The sequence below is a fragment of the Mytilus californianus genome, unplaced genomic scaffold (assembly GCF_021869535.1).
Source record: "Mytilus californianus isolate M0D057914Y unplaced genomic scaffold, xbMytCali1.0.p SCAF_9, whole genome shotgun sequence".
In the NCBI taxonomy this organism is placed as follows: domain Eukaryota; kingdom Metazoa; phylum Mollusca; class Bivalvia; order Mytilida; family Mytilidae; genus Mytilus; species Mytilus californianus.
In genome coordinates, this window is record NW_026262745.1 from 91,879,725 (window position 1) to 91,898,071 (window position 18,347).

The 18,347-nt window shown below is 34.1% G+C and overlaps 2 protein-coding genes across 3 annotated transcripts in view; both read right to left on the reverse strand.

Moving 5' to 3' along the window:
* LOC127716403 (uncharacterized) overlaps positions 1–9,905 on the reverse strand; it is a 102,612-nt gene extending 92,707 nt beyond the window's left edge. The window contains exon 1 of the mRNA XM_052222595.1: positions 9,767–9,905. The gene's annotated coding sequence lies outside the window, so the exon portion shown is untranslated. The remainder of the gene's footprint in view (positions 1–9,766) is intronic.
* The window catches only part of LOC127716401 (uncharacterized), an 84,865-nt gene continuing 76,177 nt past the window's right edge, over positions 9,660–18,347 (reverse strand). For both annotated transcript variants that reach the window (XM_052222591.1, XM_052222592.1), the window contains exons 16-19: positions 15,720–15,881; positions 11,181–11,351; positions 10,262–10,353; positions 9,660–10,005 (exon numbers count right to left, since the gene is read on the reverse strand). In XM_052222591.1, coding sequence (XP_052078551.1) covers positions 9,752–10,005; positions 10,262–10,353; positions 11,181–11,351; positions 15,720–15,881 — 679 coding nt within the window. In that variant the 3' untranslated portion in view covers positions 9,660–9,751. The remainder of the gene's footprint in view (positions 10,006–10,261; positions 10,354–11,180; positions 11,352–15,719; positions 15,882–18,347) is intronic.

Consider the following 18,347-nt stretch of genomic DNA (forward strand, 5'->3'; position numbering starts at 1 on the left):
CCATATAAAAATGCTTGTTTTTTGCCCCTTTTTTGGCCCCTTATTCTTAAAATTTTGAGGTAATTACCCCCAAAATCAATCCCAGCATTCCCTTTGTGATATGGAACCTTGTGGTACAATGTCAGAGAGAGCCATACACTAACACACAAGTTATGTCTGGAAGTTACAAAAATGCTTATTTTTGGCCCCTATTTGGCCCCTAATTCCTTAACTGTTGGTACCATAACCCCTTAAATCAATCCCAACCTTCCTTTTGTGGTACTGAACCTTATAGTAAAATTTCATAGAGATCCATTCACTTAAACTAAAGTTAGAGTGCGAAAACCAATGTGTCTTCGGACGACGATGACGACGACGACGCCAACGTCATACCAATATACGATCACAAAATTTTTTTGCGGTCGTATAAAAAAAACAAGAGTGCACACACTGAAATGTCTAGCCTACCATACTGACTATTGATTTTATGTTGATAGTCCTAAATATAATGTTTTACTACAAGTATCACATTATAAAATTGAGAATGGAAATGGGGAATGTGTCAAAGAGACAACAACCCGACCATAAAACAGACATTAACATTCATGATCCTAGAAAATGAGGTCAAAGTCAGATAAACCAAGCCAGAAATACATGTACACCTTTAATACAATCATTCCATACACCAAATATAGATGACCTATTGCTTATGATATTAAAATAAAATGCTCCGCAGGGCGCAGCTTGATACGACCGCAGAGGTCGAACCCTGAACAGTTGGGGCAAGTATGGACACAACATTCAAGCTTGATACAGCTTTGCATTTGGATTGTGATTAAATATTTGACACAGCATAGGTTTCTGACACAGAATGAATGTGGTCTAAGAACTTAAAAATTTTAAATTGGACATTCACCTATTATGGTCCAATATCCAAAATCTATATACATGGTTAGATTCAGCATATCAAAGAACCCCATGTATTCAATTTTTGTTGAAATCAAACAAAGTTTAATTTTGGACCCCGATTTGGACCAACTTGAAAACTGGGCTCATAATCAAAAATCTAAATACATGTTTAGATTCAGCATATCAAAGAACCCTAAGAATTCAATTTTTGTTAAAATCAAACTAAGTTTAATTTTGGACCCTTTGGACCTTAATGTAGACCAATTTGAAAACGGAACCAAAAATTAAGAATCTAAATACACGGTTAGATTCGGCATATCAAAGAACCCCAATAATTCAATTTTTGATGAAATCAAACAAAGTTTAATTTTGGACCCTTTGGACCTCAATGTGGACCAATTTAAAAACGGGGCCCAAAATCCAAAAACTAAATACACGGTTAGATTCAGCATATTAAAAAACCCCAAGAATTCAAGAGTAAAACCCCATTGAAATTGGTCAAGAAATAAGCAATTTAAACGAAGTATCTTCTTTTGCACAATACTGTGTATTAAATATTTCTTGCTATTGCGCAATACTGTACAATTGACAATTTCTTGCTATTGCGCAATATTGTGCTATTGGATATTTCTTGCTATTGAGTAATACTGTGCAATTGAAGATTTCTTGCTATTGCGCAATACTGTGCAATTGAAGATTTCTTGCTATTGTGCAATACTGTGCAATTGAAAATTTCTTGCTATTGCACAATACTTATTATATAATTTACACATCCTGTTTCATGTGTATCTCCTACCATATCATTATTATTTGCTTTTAAATATAAATCAGAAATAACCAACTTAAAATGGAAAATTTTAAAAGAAAAAAAAAATTAAAAAAAGAAAAAAAATTAAAAAAAAAAAAATCTCCCCCCCCCAAATTTTTTGAACCCCTTTATGATTCATCACCCCCAAACTCAATCCCAGCCTTCCCTTTGTGGTATGATACCTTGCAGTAAAATTTCAGAGAGATCCATACACTTGAACACAAGTTATTGTCTGGAAACTAGAAAAATGTGTTTTTTGGCCCCTTTTTGGCCCCAAATTCCTAAACATTTAGGGCAATTACCCCAAAACTCAAACCCAGCTTTCCCTTTGTGATATGGAACCTTGTAGTACAATTTAAGAAAGATCCATACACTTACACACAAGTTATTGTCCTGAAACTAGAAAAATGCTTGTTTTTTTGCCCCTTTTTGGCCCCTAATTCCTAAAATATTGAGGCAATTACCCCCATCATCAATCCCAGCCTTCCCTTTGTGGTATGGTACCTTGCAGTACAATTTCAGAGAGATCCATACACTTGAACACAAGTTATTGTCTGGAAACTAGAAAAATGCTTATTTTTGGCCCCTTTTTGGCCCCCAATTCCTAAACGTTTCGGCAATTACCCCCAAACTCAATTCCAGCTTTCCCTTTCTGATATGGAACCTTGTAGTACAATTTCAGAAAGATCCATACACTTACACACAAGTTATTGTCATGAAACTAGAAAAATGCTTGTTTTTGCCCCTTTTTTGGCCCCTAATTCCTAAAATTTTGAGGCAATTACCCCCAAAATCAATCCCAGCATTCCTTTTGAGATATGAAACCTTGTGGTACAATGTCAGAGAGATCCATACACTAACACACAAGTTATGTCTGGAAGTTACAAAAATGCTTATTTTTGGCCCCTAATTCCTTTACTGTTGGTACCATAACCCCCAAAATCAATCCCAACCTTCCTTTTGTGGTATTGAATCTTGTGGTAAAATTTCATAGAGATCCATTCACTTAAACTAAAGTTAGAGTGCGAAAACCAATGTGTCTTCGGACGACGACGACGCCAACGTCATACCAATATACGACCACAAAAATTTTTTTGCGGTCATATAAAAACAGACCAAACCATGGAAATTTTTATATTGACCAATGAACCATGAAAATAAGGTCAAGGTCAGATGAGCGCTGCCAGACAGACATGTACACCTTAAAATCATTCCATGCATGATACAGGTTATGTTCTTCTCATATATTTTATGATGGTATGATACTAAACCCCTAACGGGAGGGATTGTGTTTGATTTTCATATGATGAAGACATAATCTTTCTATCAGTTTAATTGAACTCTGGAACTGGCATGTCAGTATCTGCTAGTAGTCCTTTGTTAATTTATGTTGATTATTGTCATTTTGCTTAGTTTCTTCTGTTACCTATTCTAACATTGGACTCAAGACTTCTTTTAAACCGAATTTTACTGTGCGTATTGCTGTGTGTTTGTTTATTCCATATTGGCTAGAGGTATAGGGGAAGGGTTGAGATCTCACATAACATGTTTAACCCAGCCACATTTTTGTGCCTGTCACAAGTCAGGAACCTCTGGCCTTTGTTAGTCTTGTATGTTTTATAAAAATTTTGGTTCATTTATATGTTTCAGAATTTAGTGTGACGTTTATTTTCACTGAACTAGTAAACATTATTGTTTAGGGGCCAACTGAAGCCCACATCTAGATGCAGGATTTTCTACTGTGTTGAAGACCCATTGGTGGCCTTGCGCTGTTTTCTGCTCTTTGGTCAGATTGTTGTCTCTTTGACACATTCCCCATTTCCATTCTCAATTTAATTTGTGACCATGAAATCACCAATTGATGCCGTCGGAGCTTAAAATACAATACATGCAGTTATCTCCTAATTTGCTCTTAAGTGAACATTTGATAAAAGGTATTTGACCATACATTTCCCTTGTATGGAAAGAGTCATTGATTAATATTTAAATTAAGAACAATGATGAGAAAAATAAATATACAGATATGTATTTATTTATAGCTTTGCCTACATTGTTATTTTAATACACTTTTTAGTATGTGAATATTTACAATGCTATAAATAGTAAACACAATATTTCGCTAGACAAACTAGTTTCATTGGGTTTGCATCTATCCAGGTAAAATTTGGATGCAGATAAGAAGCTTTTGCAGCCAATTGTACAGATTAGTCAATCAGATCTATAATTGTGCTGCATAAAAATATTGTATGCAGTAAAGATTTTTTGTATGATATATGAAATCAATTGTAGTAAGGTTAGTTTGCAACATTCATTGGCCAATATTATAAGGATATTAAGGATGATGTCATGAAATGAACTTAATCTTTATCCTTGCTGTATTTTTAATGTTTTTATTCATCAGATTCCAAAGTGTGAAACTTGATAAACCAAAAGTTTTTCTTCTCCTTCTTGCTGCAGTGCCATACTCAGTGTTCACTTCTATAATTTGGAAAGTGACGTTATCAAAAGGATGTATGTTTAAGGGAAGATGTCTTGTGAGGGGACAGTCTTTCATTAGTTTTGTACCCATGATCGATGGTTAAATAGATTTGTATGTTATGTATCTTAGGCATTTATGTTTATTTATATATATATATATTATATGATCCGTTCATCCTATTTCGACTCTTCAAAATTCAAGAGTCTATCCTAAATTGAAGTAAATTATATGGCCTCCCAAATACTGTTTCGATTCCTAACATCACTGAAGAGACATTAATAGTTGAAATCTGGATATGGTGTACAAATTTTTGCACCTCATGTTTGCGGTATACCATCTTTTCCGCAAGTCTATTGTTTTCTGTTTGGTATTAAATTAATAATTAAGATCCATTTTGTTACATCTTGTGATCTGTTTATTTCGCAATTGCCAATGGCAGTCTGCAGGGGTTAAGAACATCCATTGTTCGACCTGTTAGTCAAATGCGTTTTGTTTAAATATATTTTTTCACTTTTTTGGTCTTTTGGAAAATGTTGTTTATGCTGTATTTAGACCCCTCTACCAAGAAATTTGTTTTGCATGCACACGTATAATAAAATGCTCCGCAGGGCGCAGCTTGATACGACCGCAGAGGTCGAATCCTGAACAGTTGGGGCAAGTATGGACACAACATTCAAGCTTGATACAGCTTTGCATTTGGATTGTGATTAAATATTTGACACAGCATAGGTTTCTGACACAGAATGAATGTGGTCTAAGAACTTAAAAATTTTAAATTGGACATTCACCTATTATGGTCCAATATCCAAAATCTAAATACATGGTTAGATTCAGCATATCAAAGAACCCCAAGAATTCAATTTTTGATGAAATCAAACAAAGTTTAATTTTGGACCCTTTTGACCTCAATGTGGACAAAGTTGAAAACGCGGCCCAAAAATCAAAAATCTAAATACATGGTTAGATTCAGCATATCAAAGAACCCCATATATTCAATTTTTGTTGAAATCAAACAAAGTTTAATTTTGGACCCCGATTTGGACCAACTTGAAAACTGGGCCCATAATCAAAAATCTAAATACATGTTTAGATTCAGCATATCAAAGAACCTTAAGAATTCAATTTTTGTTAAAATCAAACTAAGTTTAATTTTGGACCCTTTGGACCTTAATGTAGACCAATTTGAAAACGGAACCAAAAATTAAGAATCTAAATACATGGTTAGATTCGGCATATCAAAGAACCCCAATAATTCAATTTTTGATGAAATCAAACAAAGTTTAATTTTGGACCCTTTGGACCTCAATTTGGACCAATTAAAAAAACGGGGCCCAAAATCCAAAAACTAAATACACGGTTAGATTCAGCATATTAAAGAAACCCAAGAATTCAAGAATAAAACCCCATTGAAATTGGTCAAGAAATAAGCAATTTATACGAAGTATCTTCTTTTGCACAATACTGTGCAATTAAATATTTCTTGCTATTGCGCAATACTGTACAATTGACAATTTCTTGCTATTGCGCAATATTGTGCTATTGGATATTTCTTGCTATTGCGCAATACTGTGCAATTGAAGATTTCTTGCTATTGCGCAATACTGTGTAATTGAAGATTTCTTGCTATTGTGCAATACTGCGCAATTGAAAATTTCTTGCTATTGCACAATACTTATTATATAATAATTTACACATCCTGTTTGGTGTGTATCTCCAACCATATCATTATTATTTGCTTTTAAATATAAATCAGAAATAACCAACTTAAAATGGAAAATTTTAAAAGAAAAAAAAAATGAAAAAAAAAAAAATCCCCCCCCCCCACAAATATTTTGAACCCCCTTATGATTCATCACCCCCAAACTCAATCCCAGCCTTCCCTTTGTGGAATGGTACCTTGCAGTACAATTTCAGAGAGATCCATACACTTGAACACAAGTTATTGTCTGGAAACTAGAAAAATGTGTTTTTTGGCCCCTTTTTGGCCCCAAATTCCTAAACGTTTAGGGCAATTACCCCCAAACTCAAACCCAGCTTTCCCTTTGTGATATGGAACCTTGTAGTACAATTTCAGAAAGATCCATACACTTACACACCAGTTATTGTCCTGAAACTAGAAAAATGCTTGTTTTTTGCCCCTTTTTGGCCCCTAATTCCTAAAATATTGAGGCAATTACCCCCATCATCAATCCCAGCCTTCCCTTTGTGGTATGGTACCTCGCAGTACAATTTCAGAGAGATCCATACACTTGAACACAAGTTATTGTCTGGAAACTAGAAAAATGCTTATTTTTGGCCCCTTTTTGGCCCCCAATTCCTAAATGTTTCGGCAATTACCCCCAAACTCAATTCCAGCTTTCCCTTTGTGATATGGAACCTTGTAGTACAATTTCAGAAAGATCCATACACTTACACACAAGTTATTGTTATGAAACTAGAAAAATGCTTGTTTTTTGCCCCTTTTTTGGCCCCTAATTCCTAAAATTTTGAGGCAATTACCCCAAAAATCAATCCCAGCATTCCTTTTGTGATATGGAACCTTGTGGTACAATGTCAGAGAGATCCATACACTAACACACAAGTTATGTCTGGAAGTTACAAAAATGCTTATTTTTGGCCCCTTTTTGGCCCCTAATTCCTTTACTGTTGGTACCATAACCCCCAAAAACAATCCCAACCTTCCTTTTGTGGTATTGAACCTTGTGGTAAAATTTCATAGAGATCCATTCACTTAAACTAAAGTTAGAGTGCGAAAACCAATGTGTCTTCGGACGACGCTGGACGACGCCAGACGACGACGACGACGACGACGACGACGACGACGACGACGACGACGCCAACGTCATACCAATATACGACCACAAAATTTTTTTTGCGGTCGTATAAAAATTGCAGATTTTATCCAACGCAATCATAGGTTTGAACGTTGTTCTCAATTTAGACATATTTATATATAAAATTGATTATTGCTTTAATAGAATATAAAATGTTCTTACCATTATAATTAAGTTTGGTTAGTCAAGATAAAACACCTTATTTAATCCAACCCATATCCCCTTTCTCAATTAGGTCAAGATGAATTCTTTATGAGCAAAATATTACATTTGAATGATATTAATTAAAAGATTTCTGAGCCATTATCTGCCAAATTATAATAAAATGCTCCGCAGGGCGCAGCTTGATACGACCGCAGAGGTCGAACCCTGAACAGTTAGGGCAAGTATGGACACAACATTTAAGCTTGATACAGCTTTGCATTTGGATAGTGATTAAATATTTGACACAGCATAGGTTTCTGACACAGAATGAATGTGGTCTAAGAACTTAAAAATTTTAAATTGGACATTCACCTATTATGGTCCAATATCCAAAATCTAAATACATGGTTAGATTCAGCATATCAAAGAACCCCAAGAATTCAATTTTTGATGAAATCAAAAAAAGTTTAATTTTGGACCCTTTTGACCTCAATGTGGACAAAGTTGATAACGGGGCCCAAAAATCAAAAATCTAAATACATGGTTAGAATCAGCATATCGAAGAACCCCATATATTCAATTTTTGTTGAAATCAAACAAAGTTTAATTTTGGACCCCGATTTGGACCAACTTGAACACTGGGCCCATAATCAAAAATCTAAATACATGTTTAGATTCAGCATATCAAAGAACCCTTAGAATTCAATTTTTGTTAAAATCAAACTAAGTTTAATTTTGGACCCTTTGGGCCTTAATGTAGACCAATTTGAAAACGGAACCAAAAATTAAGAATCTAAATACACGGTTAGATTCGGCATATCAAAGAACCCCAATAATTCAATTTTTGATGAAATCAAACAAAGTTTAATTTTGGACCCTTTGGACCTCAATGTGGACCAATTTAAAAACAGGGCCCAAAATCCAAAAACTAAATACATGGTTAGATTCAGCATATTAAAGAACCCCAAGAATTCAAGAATAAAACCCCATTGAAATTGGTCAAGAAATAAGCAATTTATATGAAGTATCTTCTTTTGCACAATACTGTGCAATTAAATATTTCTTGCTATTTTGCAATACTGTACAATTGACAATTTCTTGCTATTGCGCAATATTGTGCTATTGGATATTTCTTGCTATTGCGCAATATTGTGCTATTGGATATTTCTTGCTATTGCGCAATACTGTGCAATTGAAGATTTCTTGCTATTGCGCAATACTGTGCAATTGAAGATTTCTTGCTATTGTGCAATACTGTGCAATTGAAAATTTCTTGCTATTGCACAATACTTATCATATAATAATTTACACATCCTGTTTGGTGTGTATCTCCTACCATATCATTATTATTTGCTTTTAAATATAAATCAGAAATAACCAACTTAAAATGGAAAATTTTAAAAGAAAAAAAAAAGGAAAAAAAGAAAAAAAATTAAAAAAAAAAATCCCCCCCCAAATTTTTTGAACCCCCTTATGATTCATCACCCCCATCATCAATCCCAGCCTTCCCTTTGTGGTATGGTACCTTGCAGTACAATTTCAGAGAGATCCATACACTTCAACACAAGTTATTGTCTGGAAACTAAAAAAATGCTTATTTTTGGCCCCTTTTTGGCCCCCAATTCCTAAACGTTTTGGCAATTACCCCCAAACTCAATTCCAGCTTTCCCTTTGTGATATGGAACCTTGTAGTACAATTTCAGAAAGATCCATACACTTACACACAAGTTATTGTCATGAAACTAGAAAAATGCTTTTTTTTTGCTTCTTTTTTGGCCCCTAATTCCTAAAATTTTGAGGCAATTACCCCCAAAATCAATCCCAGCATTCCTTTTGTGATATGGAACCTTGTGGTACAATGTCAGAGAGATCCATACACTAACACACAAGTTATGTCTGGAAGTTACAAAAATGCTTATTTTTGGCCCCTTTTTGGCCCCTAATTCCTTTACTGTTGGTACCATAACCCCCAAAATCAATCCCAACCTTCCTTTTGTGGTATTGAACCTTGTGGTAAAATTTCATAGAGATCCATTCACTTAAACTAAAGTTAGAGTGCGAAAACCAATGAGTCTTCGGACGACACCGGACGACGACGACGCCAACGTCATACCAATATACGACCACAAAAATTTTTTTGCGGTCGTATAAAAATCAGACTGAATTCTTTAAAGTTTTTTTATAAATTCTCCTAGAATCCAAATCTAGGGTTTATTCAAATATATGTGTCTTAAAAGTGCTCTACAAATAAAGCAGAATTTGAATAAAGAGGCCTCTCTCAGAAGGACATTTCAACAAAATTTCATTGTAAATTAAGAAGATAAACCTAGCGTAAGGGACATAACTTTTACAAATCACTGGTTCTTTATCTCAATCATTTACAGAAGTATATTATAAGCTTCTAAGCAACACAAAATATTTAATTCTATTTCACATGAGTGCTTAAAGAGCATTGATGAAACTGATTATCACAAACACATCACTGATGAAAGGAGTAAGTTCCAAAAGCTGTTAACTGTTTTTATTAAAAATTAAAATTAAGGATGGATATGTCCTGTACAATCTCAATAAGCTATTATACCAATACATATCATAAAGTCATTGTAATATTACACAGATAATTCCACCATGTCCGTCTCTCATGTAGAGCCTCCATCCTGCCTTCCCATGATCAGGATCACTGAAGTCATGTTCACTGTTGTTCGGTAAATAAACTGTAAGAAATGACCGTGGTCCATGTCCTAAACACAGGAGAACCTGTTTAAGCTGACCATCATGGAGGTAGTGATACAAGTTTTCTCTGTAATTGTGGTTTGTTTGAAAGTGTTGGGTTACTGTCAGTAAAAATCCAACTACAAATAAAAAGAGAAAACAATTATATTGAGAGACTTGTTTTGAGACAAACAAAATAAAAGAAATAAATACATATTGAAATTTACTCTCAGTACTATTCCATTTTCTTATGATTCTTAATGAATTCTTCTGATATTTCTTTCAAGCTATCTTTACTCTGAATCAATTAGTAATATTGCATTTATATTTGAACAAATTTTAAAATCTTTCTTGTTGTACAATATGCCTCCAGTAGTTAGACCTATATATATATACCTGTTTCATTGACAAAGTGAATTTCTTTAGGAAATCCTGCCAGTGTTATTGACTGTGTTATAGTGACTACTGCATCAGAATCTATTGTCTCCCTGTAATAATAGTATTTGTATAATCTTGATGCATGGTTCTGAATTTTTAGAAAAAATTTCACACTGAAAGTTAACCAAGCAACAATCAGTCAATCAATCAATCAATCATCATGATACATTTCATATTAAATCATAAACAATAAGCTCTCATGTAATCTACTGTGGATTCATTTATTTTCGTGGGTACCAATTTTCGTGGATTAAGGAAAACTTACATGTTCGTGGATATTTACTTCGTGGTTTTGCCATATTGTGTATACACGCCTATAGGAAATTTGTAATTCGTTGAATATTTAATTTCGTGGTTCATCTGTACCCACGAAATCCATGAAAATTGGTATCCAACGAATAATAATGAATCCACAGTATTTTATTTCTTTTGCCAGTTTATTATAATATACTAGTAATTATTTTCATAATCAAATTTATACTGTTACAGAACTTTTGCTGTTCAAAAGTCAAAATATGAATAAAACAAGAGGCTGTCAGATTGACAACAAACCAGATTTTCCTGCAGAGGTCGAACCCTGAACAGTAGAGCAAGTAAATAATGCAAATAAATACAGGTTTAGATTCAGCATTCCTGATTTGGACCAACTTGAAAACTGGGCCCAAAATTGTAACCACATTGAATAATTTCCTGACCCTTTGGCAAAATTATTTGCTTTTGACTGTATCATAAAATGTATATAGGTGACATAGGTGGAATCACAAGATTTGAAAGTATCACAAAGATTGGTGGAACTGGAGCATTTTGTATATATCATAAATCTATGGCGAACTTGAAGAAAAAATAGTACAACTTTGAAACTGGAATAATAATGTACCTGTGAATCTTTAAAATAAGCAGAAGATTATCCACAGCAATGGCAGCTCTCGTATATGTCTTGCCAATGTCATCAGTGAAACTCACTTCCCCAACAACTTTGAATGTTGTGAATTTGATTTTGTCTTTAACTTTTAAGTCGTCTTTCTCCCAAAAGTTGCTATCAAGAGGCCTAAAATGTAAAGTAAGATTTTTTAAAAATAAGAATTTTTTGAGGCTACTAACTAATATTTCGAAAAAAGATTTAAGATTCTCCATCTGAAGACCAGTCTTGTCCTCTGACAGAGAGGTCAAATATCAGTCCTTTGAAGAAAAAAAATCTGCCTTTTCCCCCTCTTTCATAAATAAGCAGCTGTTTAAACTATAAACTATAGCTCATCAGATTAAACTGCACCAGATACACAATTTTATATGAGAATTTTCGATAAAATTGATTTATTTTATTCGTCGTACCATTGATATTAAAACTGTGACTTATTGACTCAAAGGATTGGGTGTTCTAATTATTGTTTTTATATTTCACTGTATTATATACGTACTGTTGTACGTTTGTTTTTTCTACATTGGCTAGAGGTATAGGGGGAGAGTTGAGATCTCAAAAAACATGTTTAACCCCGCTGCATTTTTGCGCCTGTCCCAAGTCAGGAGCCTCTGGCCTTTGTTAGTCTTGTATCATTTTTAATTTTAGTTTCTTGTGTATAATTTGGAGTTTAGTATGACGTCCATTATCACTGAACTAGTATACATATTTGTTTAGGGGCCAGCTGAAGGAGGCCTCCGGGTGCGGGAGTTTCTCGCTGCATTGAAGACCCATTGTATGACGTCCATTATCACTGAACTAGTATACATATTTGTTTAGGGGCCAGCTGAAGGAGGCCTCTGGGTGCAGGAGTTTCTCGCTGCATTGAAGACCCATTGGTTGCCTTCGGCTGTTGTCTGCTCTATGGTCGGGTTGTTGTCTCTTTGACACATTCCCCATTTCCATTCTCAATTTTATACTTTGTGAATAACATATGTCACTATAATAAACAATTTACTTACTTACTTACTGTAAAATTAATGTCTCTTTAGTGATGCCCAAGGCCAAAATACAAAAATGTATTTGATAACCAAAACCTAATTGAAATTTTGAAGAGCTAATTTAATTGAAAAGGATAGTTTTAAATCCTCAATTAAGGGCAATCACTCCTACAAAGAGTGACAATCTACTAACTGTATCAGCGAAATTTGACTTGTCAGTAGATCTTGCCTTGCTGATCATTTTTGTGATTTAATATGTATATTTATCTATTATAATTTTTATCATAAAAGGCAAAACGCAAAAAAAAATGGTAAAAATTGTCATTAAAGGGCAATAACTCCAATAAGGAATCATCTGAGGACTTCTTCCATATTGTCTTAATTGTAGATCTTGTCTTGCTGATCATTTTTGCTTACTTAACTTTCTATCAATCTGTTATAAATTTTATGATATAAGGCAAAATCCTCATCAAAGGGCAATAACTCTAATAAGGAGTTGCCTGACTTTTTTGACCATGTTTGACTTATTTGTAGAACTTGTTTTGCTGATCATTTTTGCAATTTAAATTTTCTCCCTACCTATTATAATTTTCAAAATAATAGGCAACAATGTAAAAAAATAGTTAAATTTGTCATTTAAGGGCAATAACTACTATAAGAAGTTGTCTGACAGTTTTGACATAAATGAACAATTGGTAGAGTTCAACATTCTGAACATTTTTGCCCTTGTCAGATTTTTCTCTATTTATAACAGTTTTCAAAATAATAGACAAAACTTGCATTTTCTCTATGTTCTATTTTAAGCCATGTCGGCCATCTTGGTTGGCAGGTGTGGTCATCAAACACTTTTTTTAACTAGATACTTCAATGATGATTGTGGCAAAGTTTGGTTAAATTTGGCCCAGTAGTTTCAGAGAAGATTTTAAATTTGTAAAAGTTAACAGACAACGATGGACGACAAGTAATGAGAAAAGCTCACTTGGCCCTCGTGGCCAGGTGAGCTCAAAAGTACTATTGTAAACAAAATCAAATACATTTTACAACAAATGTCAAAAAAAATTTCCTGAAGTGAGATCTCAATCTTTCTACTAGGTTTTGGATTTGAAAATGTTTTGGCCTCAAGTATCACTGAAGAGACATTTATCAATGTTTATTGTCGAAATGCACATCTGGTGCAGTAAAATTTGTACCGTTAACATTATTACTAACACTTCGAATAAATTCATCTGTTATTAAATAGTATACATAGTACAAGTTACTGTAGTAAATGTTGCAGTATTGCCAACACTCAGAGGCCAGGCATCACAGAGGCCAATATAGCAGAGTTAAGCAAAGTTGTAACATGTTTAAGAAAGGTAATAATTCTGACACATTTGAGTAAGGAAAATAATGGGACGTGCTTGATAAAATATTTGCATAAAAGGTCATCTTAACATGACCCCTTATGGGAAGTCTTCAAATTTTAAACACCACGAAACAAATCTCACTGAGTAAAGTGAAAGAAAGATTTTATTTTATTCTAATTGTTCTAATCCAGTCTGAATATTTTTTACTGTTAGTACATGTAGTACAGAATCTAGGAATCATTCAAAATGTGTTAGTCTCCCAAGAAAGACATGTGTCCCCTGCCTTCTCCACATACAGTGGTACAGAATCTAGGAATCATTTAAAATGTGTGAGTCTCCCAAGAAAGACATGTGTCCCCTTCCTTCTCCACATACAGTAGTACAGAATCTAGGAATCATTCAAAATGTGTTAGTCTCCCAAGAAAGACATGTGTCCCCTGCCTTCTCCACATACAGTAGTACAGAATCTAGGAATCATTTAAAATGTGTGAGTTTCCCAAGAAAGACATGTGTCCCCTGCCTTCTCCACATACAGTGGTACAGAATCTAGAAATCATTCAAAATGTGTGTTTCTCAAGAAAGACATGTGTCCCCTTCCTTCTCCACATACAGTAGTACAGAATCTAAGAATCATTTAAAATGTGTGAGTTTCCCAAGAAAGACATGTGTCCCCTGCCTTCTCCACATACAGTGGTACAGAATCTAGGAATCATTCAAAATATGTGAGTTTCCCATGAAAGACATGTGTCCCGTATGAAATTATTAGGCGTATTACGCCTGGAAATAAGGCGTAAACCAGGCGTAAGTGGTAGTTACGTGTTAGTAGATCCAGGCGTAAGGGAGCAGGAAACGTAAATTTGTAGTCCTTACGGGCGTAGAAAAAAGTGGTAAACCTGGCGTAAATTGAAATAAGCAAGACGTAAATTTTCTTACGGGCGTAAAACTGTTGGTATGGCGTAAATCATAATACCCATAATGCTTTGTTTAAAGGATCATGGGAATTTTTTTCAAAATTTGGCTCTTTGGTTTTAGTTTGCAAGATTGGACTTATGGCAGCTTCATATGTTCAGGGATAATCAGCTTGTTTTGTGCTTTTTGGAAGAATTTGAAATTGAAAATATGGAATCAAACTGATTAATAAAAATTGTGAAAAAAATGGAAAGTAAAACATGGTAAATAATAATTATGTGAGTAGATTAACTAAGTTATTAAGTTTTAAGTTCCAACAGTAATTTTGAAATCCCAAAACCTTTATCCTTGGATAATAACATTAAAATCTTTTACATGAAGTTAAATTGCAGTATTATCATTATATTTTAAAGGGCATTAATTTATAAAAAACTTAGTTAATTAAAATGCTTAAGTTTTATTTCAAGAAAAATTAATTGTCATAATTCTTATTTAAACTTTAAACTTATTTGAGCCAGTGTCTGTCTAAAATGTATTTATTGATATATTAGCTTCTTCAATAGTTAATATTTCCAGTTTTATGTCAAACAATGAGAAATTAAAGCAACAGTACAGAAGTTTGTATTAAATACACAAAAATACACAGCTAGGGTAATACACTGATTTGAAATAAGTGTAGTATTATGTAAGGATATTACACCTGGTTCATTTATTGACCAGGCGTACTCATTTGCATATTACGCCTGGTTTTCTCTGGACCAGGCCTACTCATTTAAATATTACGCCTAATTTTACGCCTGGTTTCCGCCTCAGTTACGCTTGGTTTCCGCCTGGTTGACGCCTGGGCATGCATTCCTTAAACACTGCAATGACGCCAGGATAAAGTATGATTTTTACGCCTGGTTTCCGTGTCATATACGGGCGTCACAGTTCGTACAGGGACTCCCCTGCCTTCTCCACATACAGTGGTACAGAATCTAGGAATCATTCAAAATGTGTGAGTTTCCCAAGAAAGACATGTGTCCCCTGCCTTCTCCACATATGTTAGTACAGAATCTAGGAATCTTTTAAAATGTGTGAATTTTCTAAGGAATATGTGTGTCCCTATCATCTCTAAATGATATACATTGTATTAAAGCAGTAATGATGAAATCTTTGTATCATTTAAATATCCCAGTGAGGTCTTCAAAACAGAATTAAAATAGGAAAATACTTATTTGTTCTGTTCAGAATCTAATGGTTAAATCATGCTATAAAATACTCACTTGTTCAGTATAGGACTTAATGGTAGTAACGAGGGAAGATCAACAAATTTAACCTCTCCTGAGGTTGTAAGGAGAACCAATATATCTGCCACAGATCCCATGCTGAACATTTCTCCTAAGTAATCTACTTCATTTTTGAAACCATTGCAAGAACTTAACAACCTGCGTAATAAATCATAACACTTAAAATATATGCTGGTTTTAGGGTTTCCGTGTGATATCAAAAAGACTATGGCCTCAATGTTTTTTTGTGTTGTGTATTATATAAATCAGGGCCTCAATGTTTTTGTGTGTTGTGTAGTATATAAGTCAGGGCCTCAATGTATTTGTGTGTTGTGTAGTATATAAGTCAGGGACTCAAATTTTTTGTGTGTTGTGAAGTAAAGAAGTCAGGGCCTCAATGTTTTTTTTGTGTTGTCTAGGATATAAGTCAAAGCCTCAATGCCTTTGTGTGTTGTCTAGTAAAGAAGTCAGGGCCTCAATGTTTTTGTGTGTTGTCTAATTTATAAGCCAGGGCCTCAATGTTTTTTGTGTGTTGTCTAGTTGATAAGTCAGGGCCTCAATGTTTTATGTGTGTTGTCTAGTTTATAAGTCTGGGCCTCAATGTTTTTGTGTGTTGTCTAGTTTATAAGTCAATCAGTATTTGTTTCACAACTGATAAACTGATAACATGCAAAAGCTTTGTTTTTTTTATATGTAAATCAAAGTTCTGGAGAAAGGATTTCTACTTGTGGGTACAGTTTTTGGGATTGTATTTATGTGGGACTTGATTTGTAGTTTTACAAGGTAAAACGAAATTACCCACTACATTGATGAAAACTAATATCTACAAATAATCCAAAGTAGTATCTCTCATTGACCATGTTGACTGTATATTGTAATAGTACACAATGTACGTCTGTTAAATAATTCTATCACAACCAAAGTACTGACATTCTGTTTACTCAGTGTGCCAGTATCTTATAAAAAAAAGTCCTGACATGCTGTTTACTCAAATAGCCCGAAGACCTTGTGATTTGGGTCAATATCCCTAATGCGCCTCAAAATGAGGAACTCAAAAGTTGTGTGTAAACAAAAAATCTCTGTGTAGTGATATTTGAAATGTTTCTATGATAAACAAGTGACTGAGCTTAACCATTTGTGTTGATTTAGAAAGTAGGGGAACATAGAATAAATGTGTAAAAAGTATGGAGCTATTAAATGTGTTCAAAGTATTAAATTTTCAAAGAACTTATTGTGTTAAAAAAGGGATTTTTTACCATGAGGAGCCGCATCACGAAAGGATTTTCGGGGTTTGCTAATTTACAGAAAAAGTAATCTCACTTCATAGCCTGAAAATTTAACCACATATGTGAAAATGTCTAAGCTTCGAAACGAGCCATCATACATATCCAAGTTAACGATATGGACTGAGCAACAGAAGAAAACATTACCATTACCGCCTATGGAGAAACAATTGCGAACATTGACCCATTTGTATTCTTTTAAATAAAAGAACTGCCATACTGTTTACTAAGATAACCAGTAGACAGTTATATTTGTGGGCTGTTTTCTGATCTTTGGTCGGTTTGGTGTCTCTTTCCACACATTCCACATTTCCATTCTCAATTTTATGTATAATAGAAAAACAAAGGATATGGATACACCATGACACAAAATCAGTACATGCACAGCAAAAAACACACAAAAAGCAACGGTACAGCGCTATAGTCTTATTTAAATCAAAGAAGTAACATACTGTTTCCCCAAATGAACAAATTGACAATGAGATTTGTATTCACTGATTAAATCAGTATGCTAATATGACGTGCTTCTTTCGCATTGTAAACAGCATGATAAAATTCTTGATATAGCTATACTTAGCGCAGACTCAGAGATGCACATATTAATGGCTGTTACTATTTACCTCCCATGTAAATCCACATGTATTGTAACCTATGTGCAAACACTATGAGGATTTCTTTGTGTTCAAATTGAAATTGAAAAAGAAACTACGGAACCGTTATTCCTATTAATAGGCATAACAAAAGGAATATATGCATAAGATCATAAAATAAAATGCTCCGCTGGGGCGCAGCTTGATACGACCGCAGAGGTCGAACCCTGAACAGTTGGGGCAAGTATGGACACAACATTCAAGCTTGATACAGCACTGAATTCGGATTGTAATTAAATATTTGACACAGCATAGGTTTCTGACCCAGAATGAATGTGGTCTAAGAACTCAAAAATTTTTAATTTACCATATCATTATTATTTGCTTTTATATATTATTCAGAAATAACCAATTTAAAATGGAAAATTTTAAAGAAAAAAAAATCCCTCCCCCAATTTTTTGAACCCCCTTATGATTCATCACCCCAAAACTCAATCCCAGCCTTCCCTTTGTGGTATGGTACCTTGCAGTACAATTTCAGAGAGATCCATACACTTGAACACAAGTTATTGTCTGGAAACTAGAAAAATGCTTGTTTTTTGGCCCCAAATTCCAAAACGTTCAGGGCAATCACCCCCAAACTAAAACCCAGCTTTCCCTTTGTGATATGGAACCTTGTATTACAATTTCATAAAGATCCATACACTTACACACAAGTTATAGTCCTGAAACTAGAAAAATGCTTGTTTTTT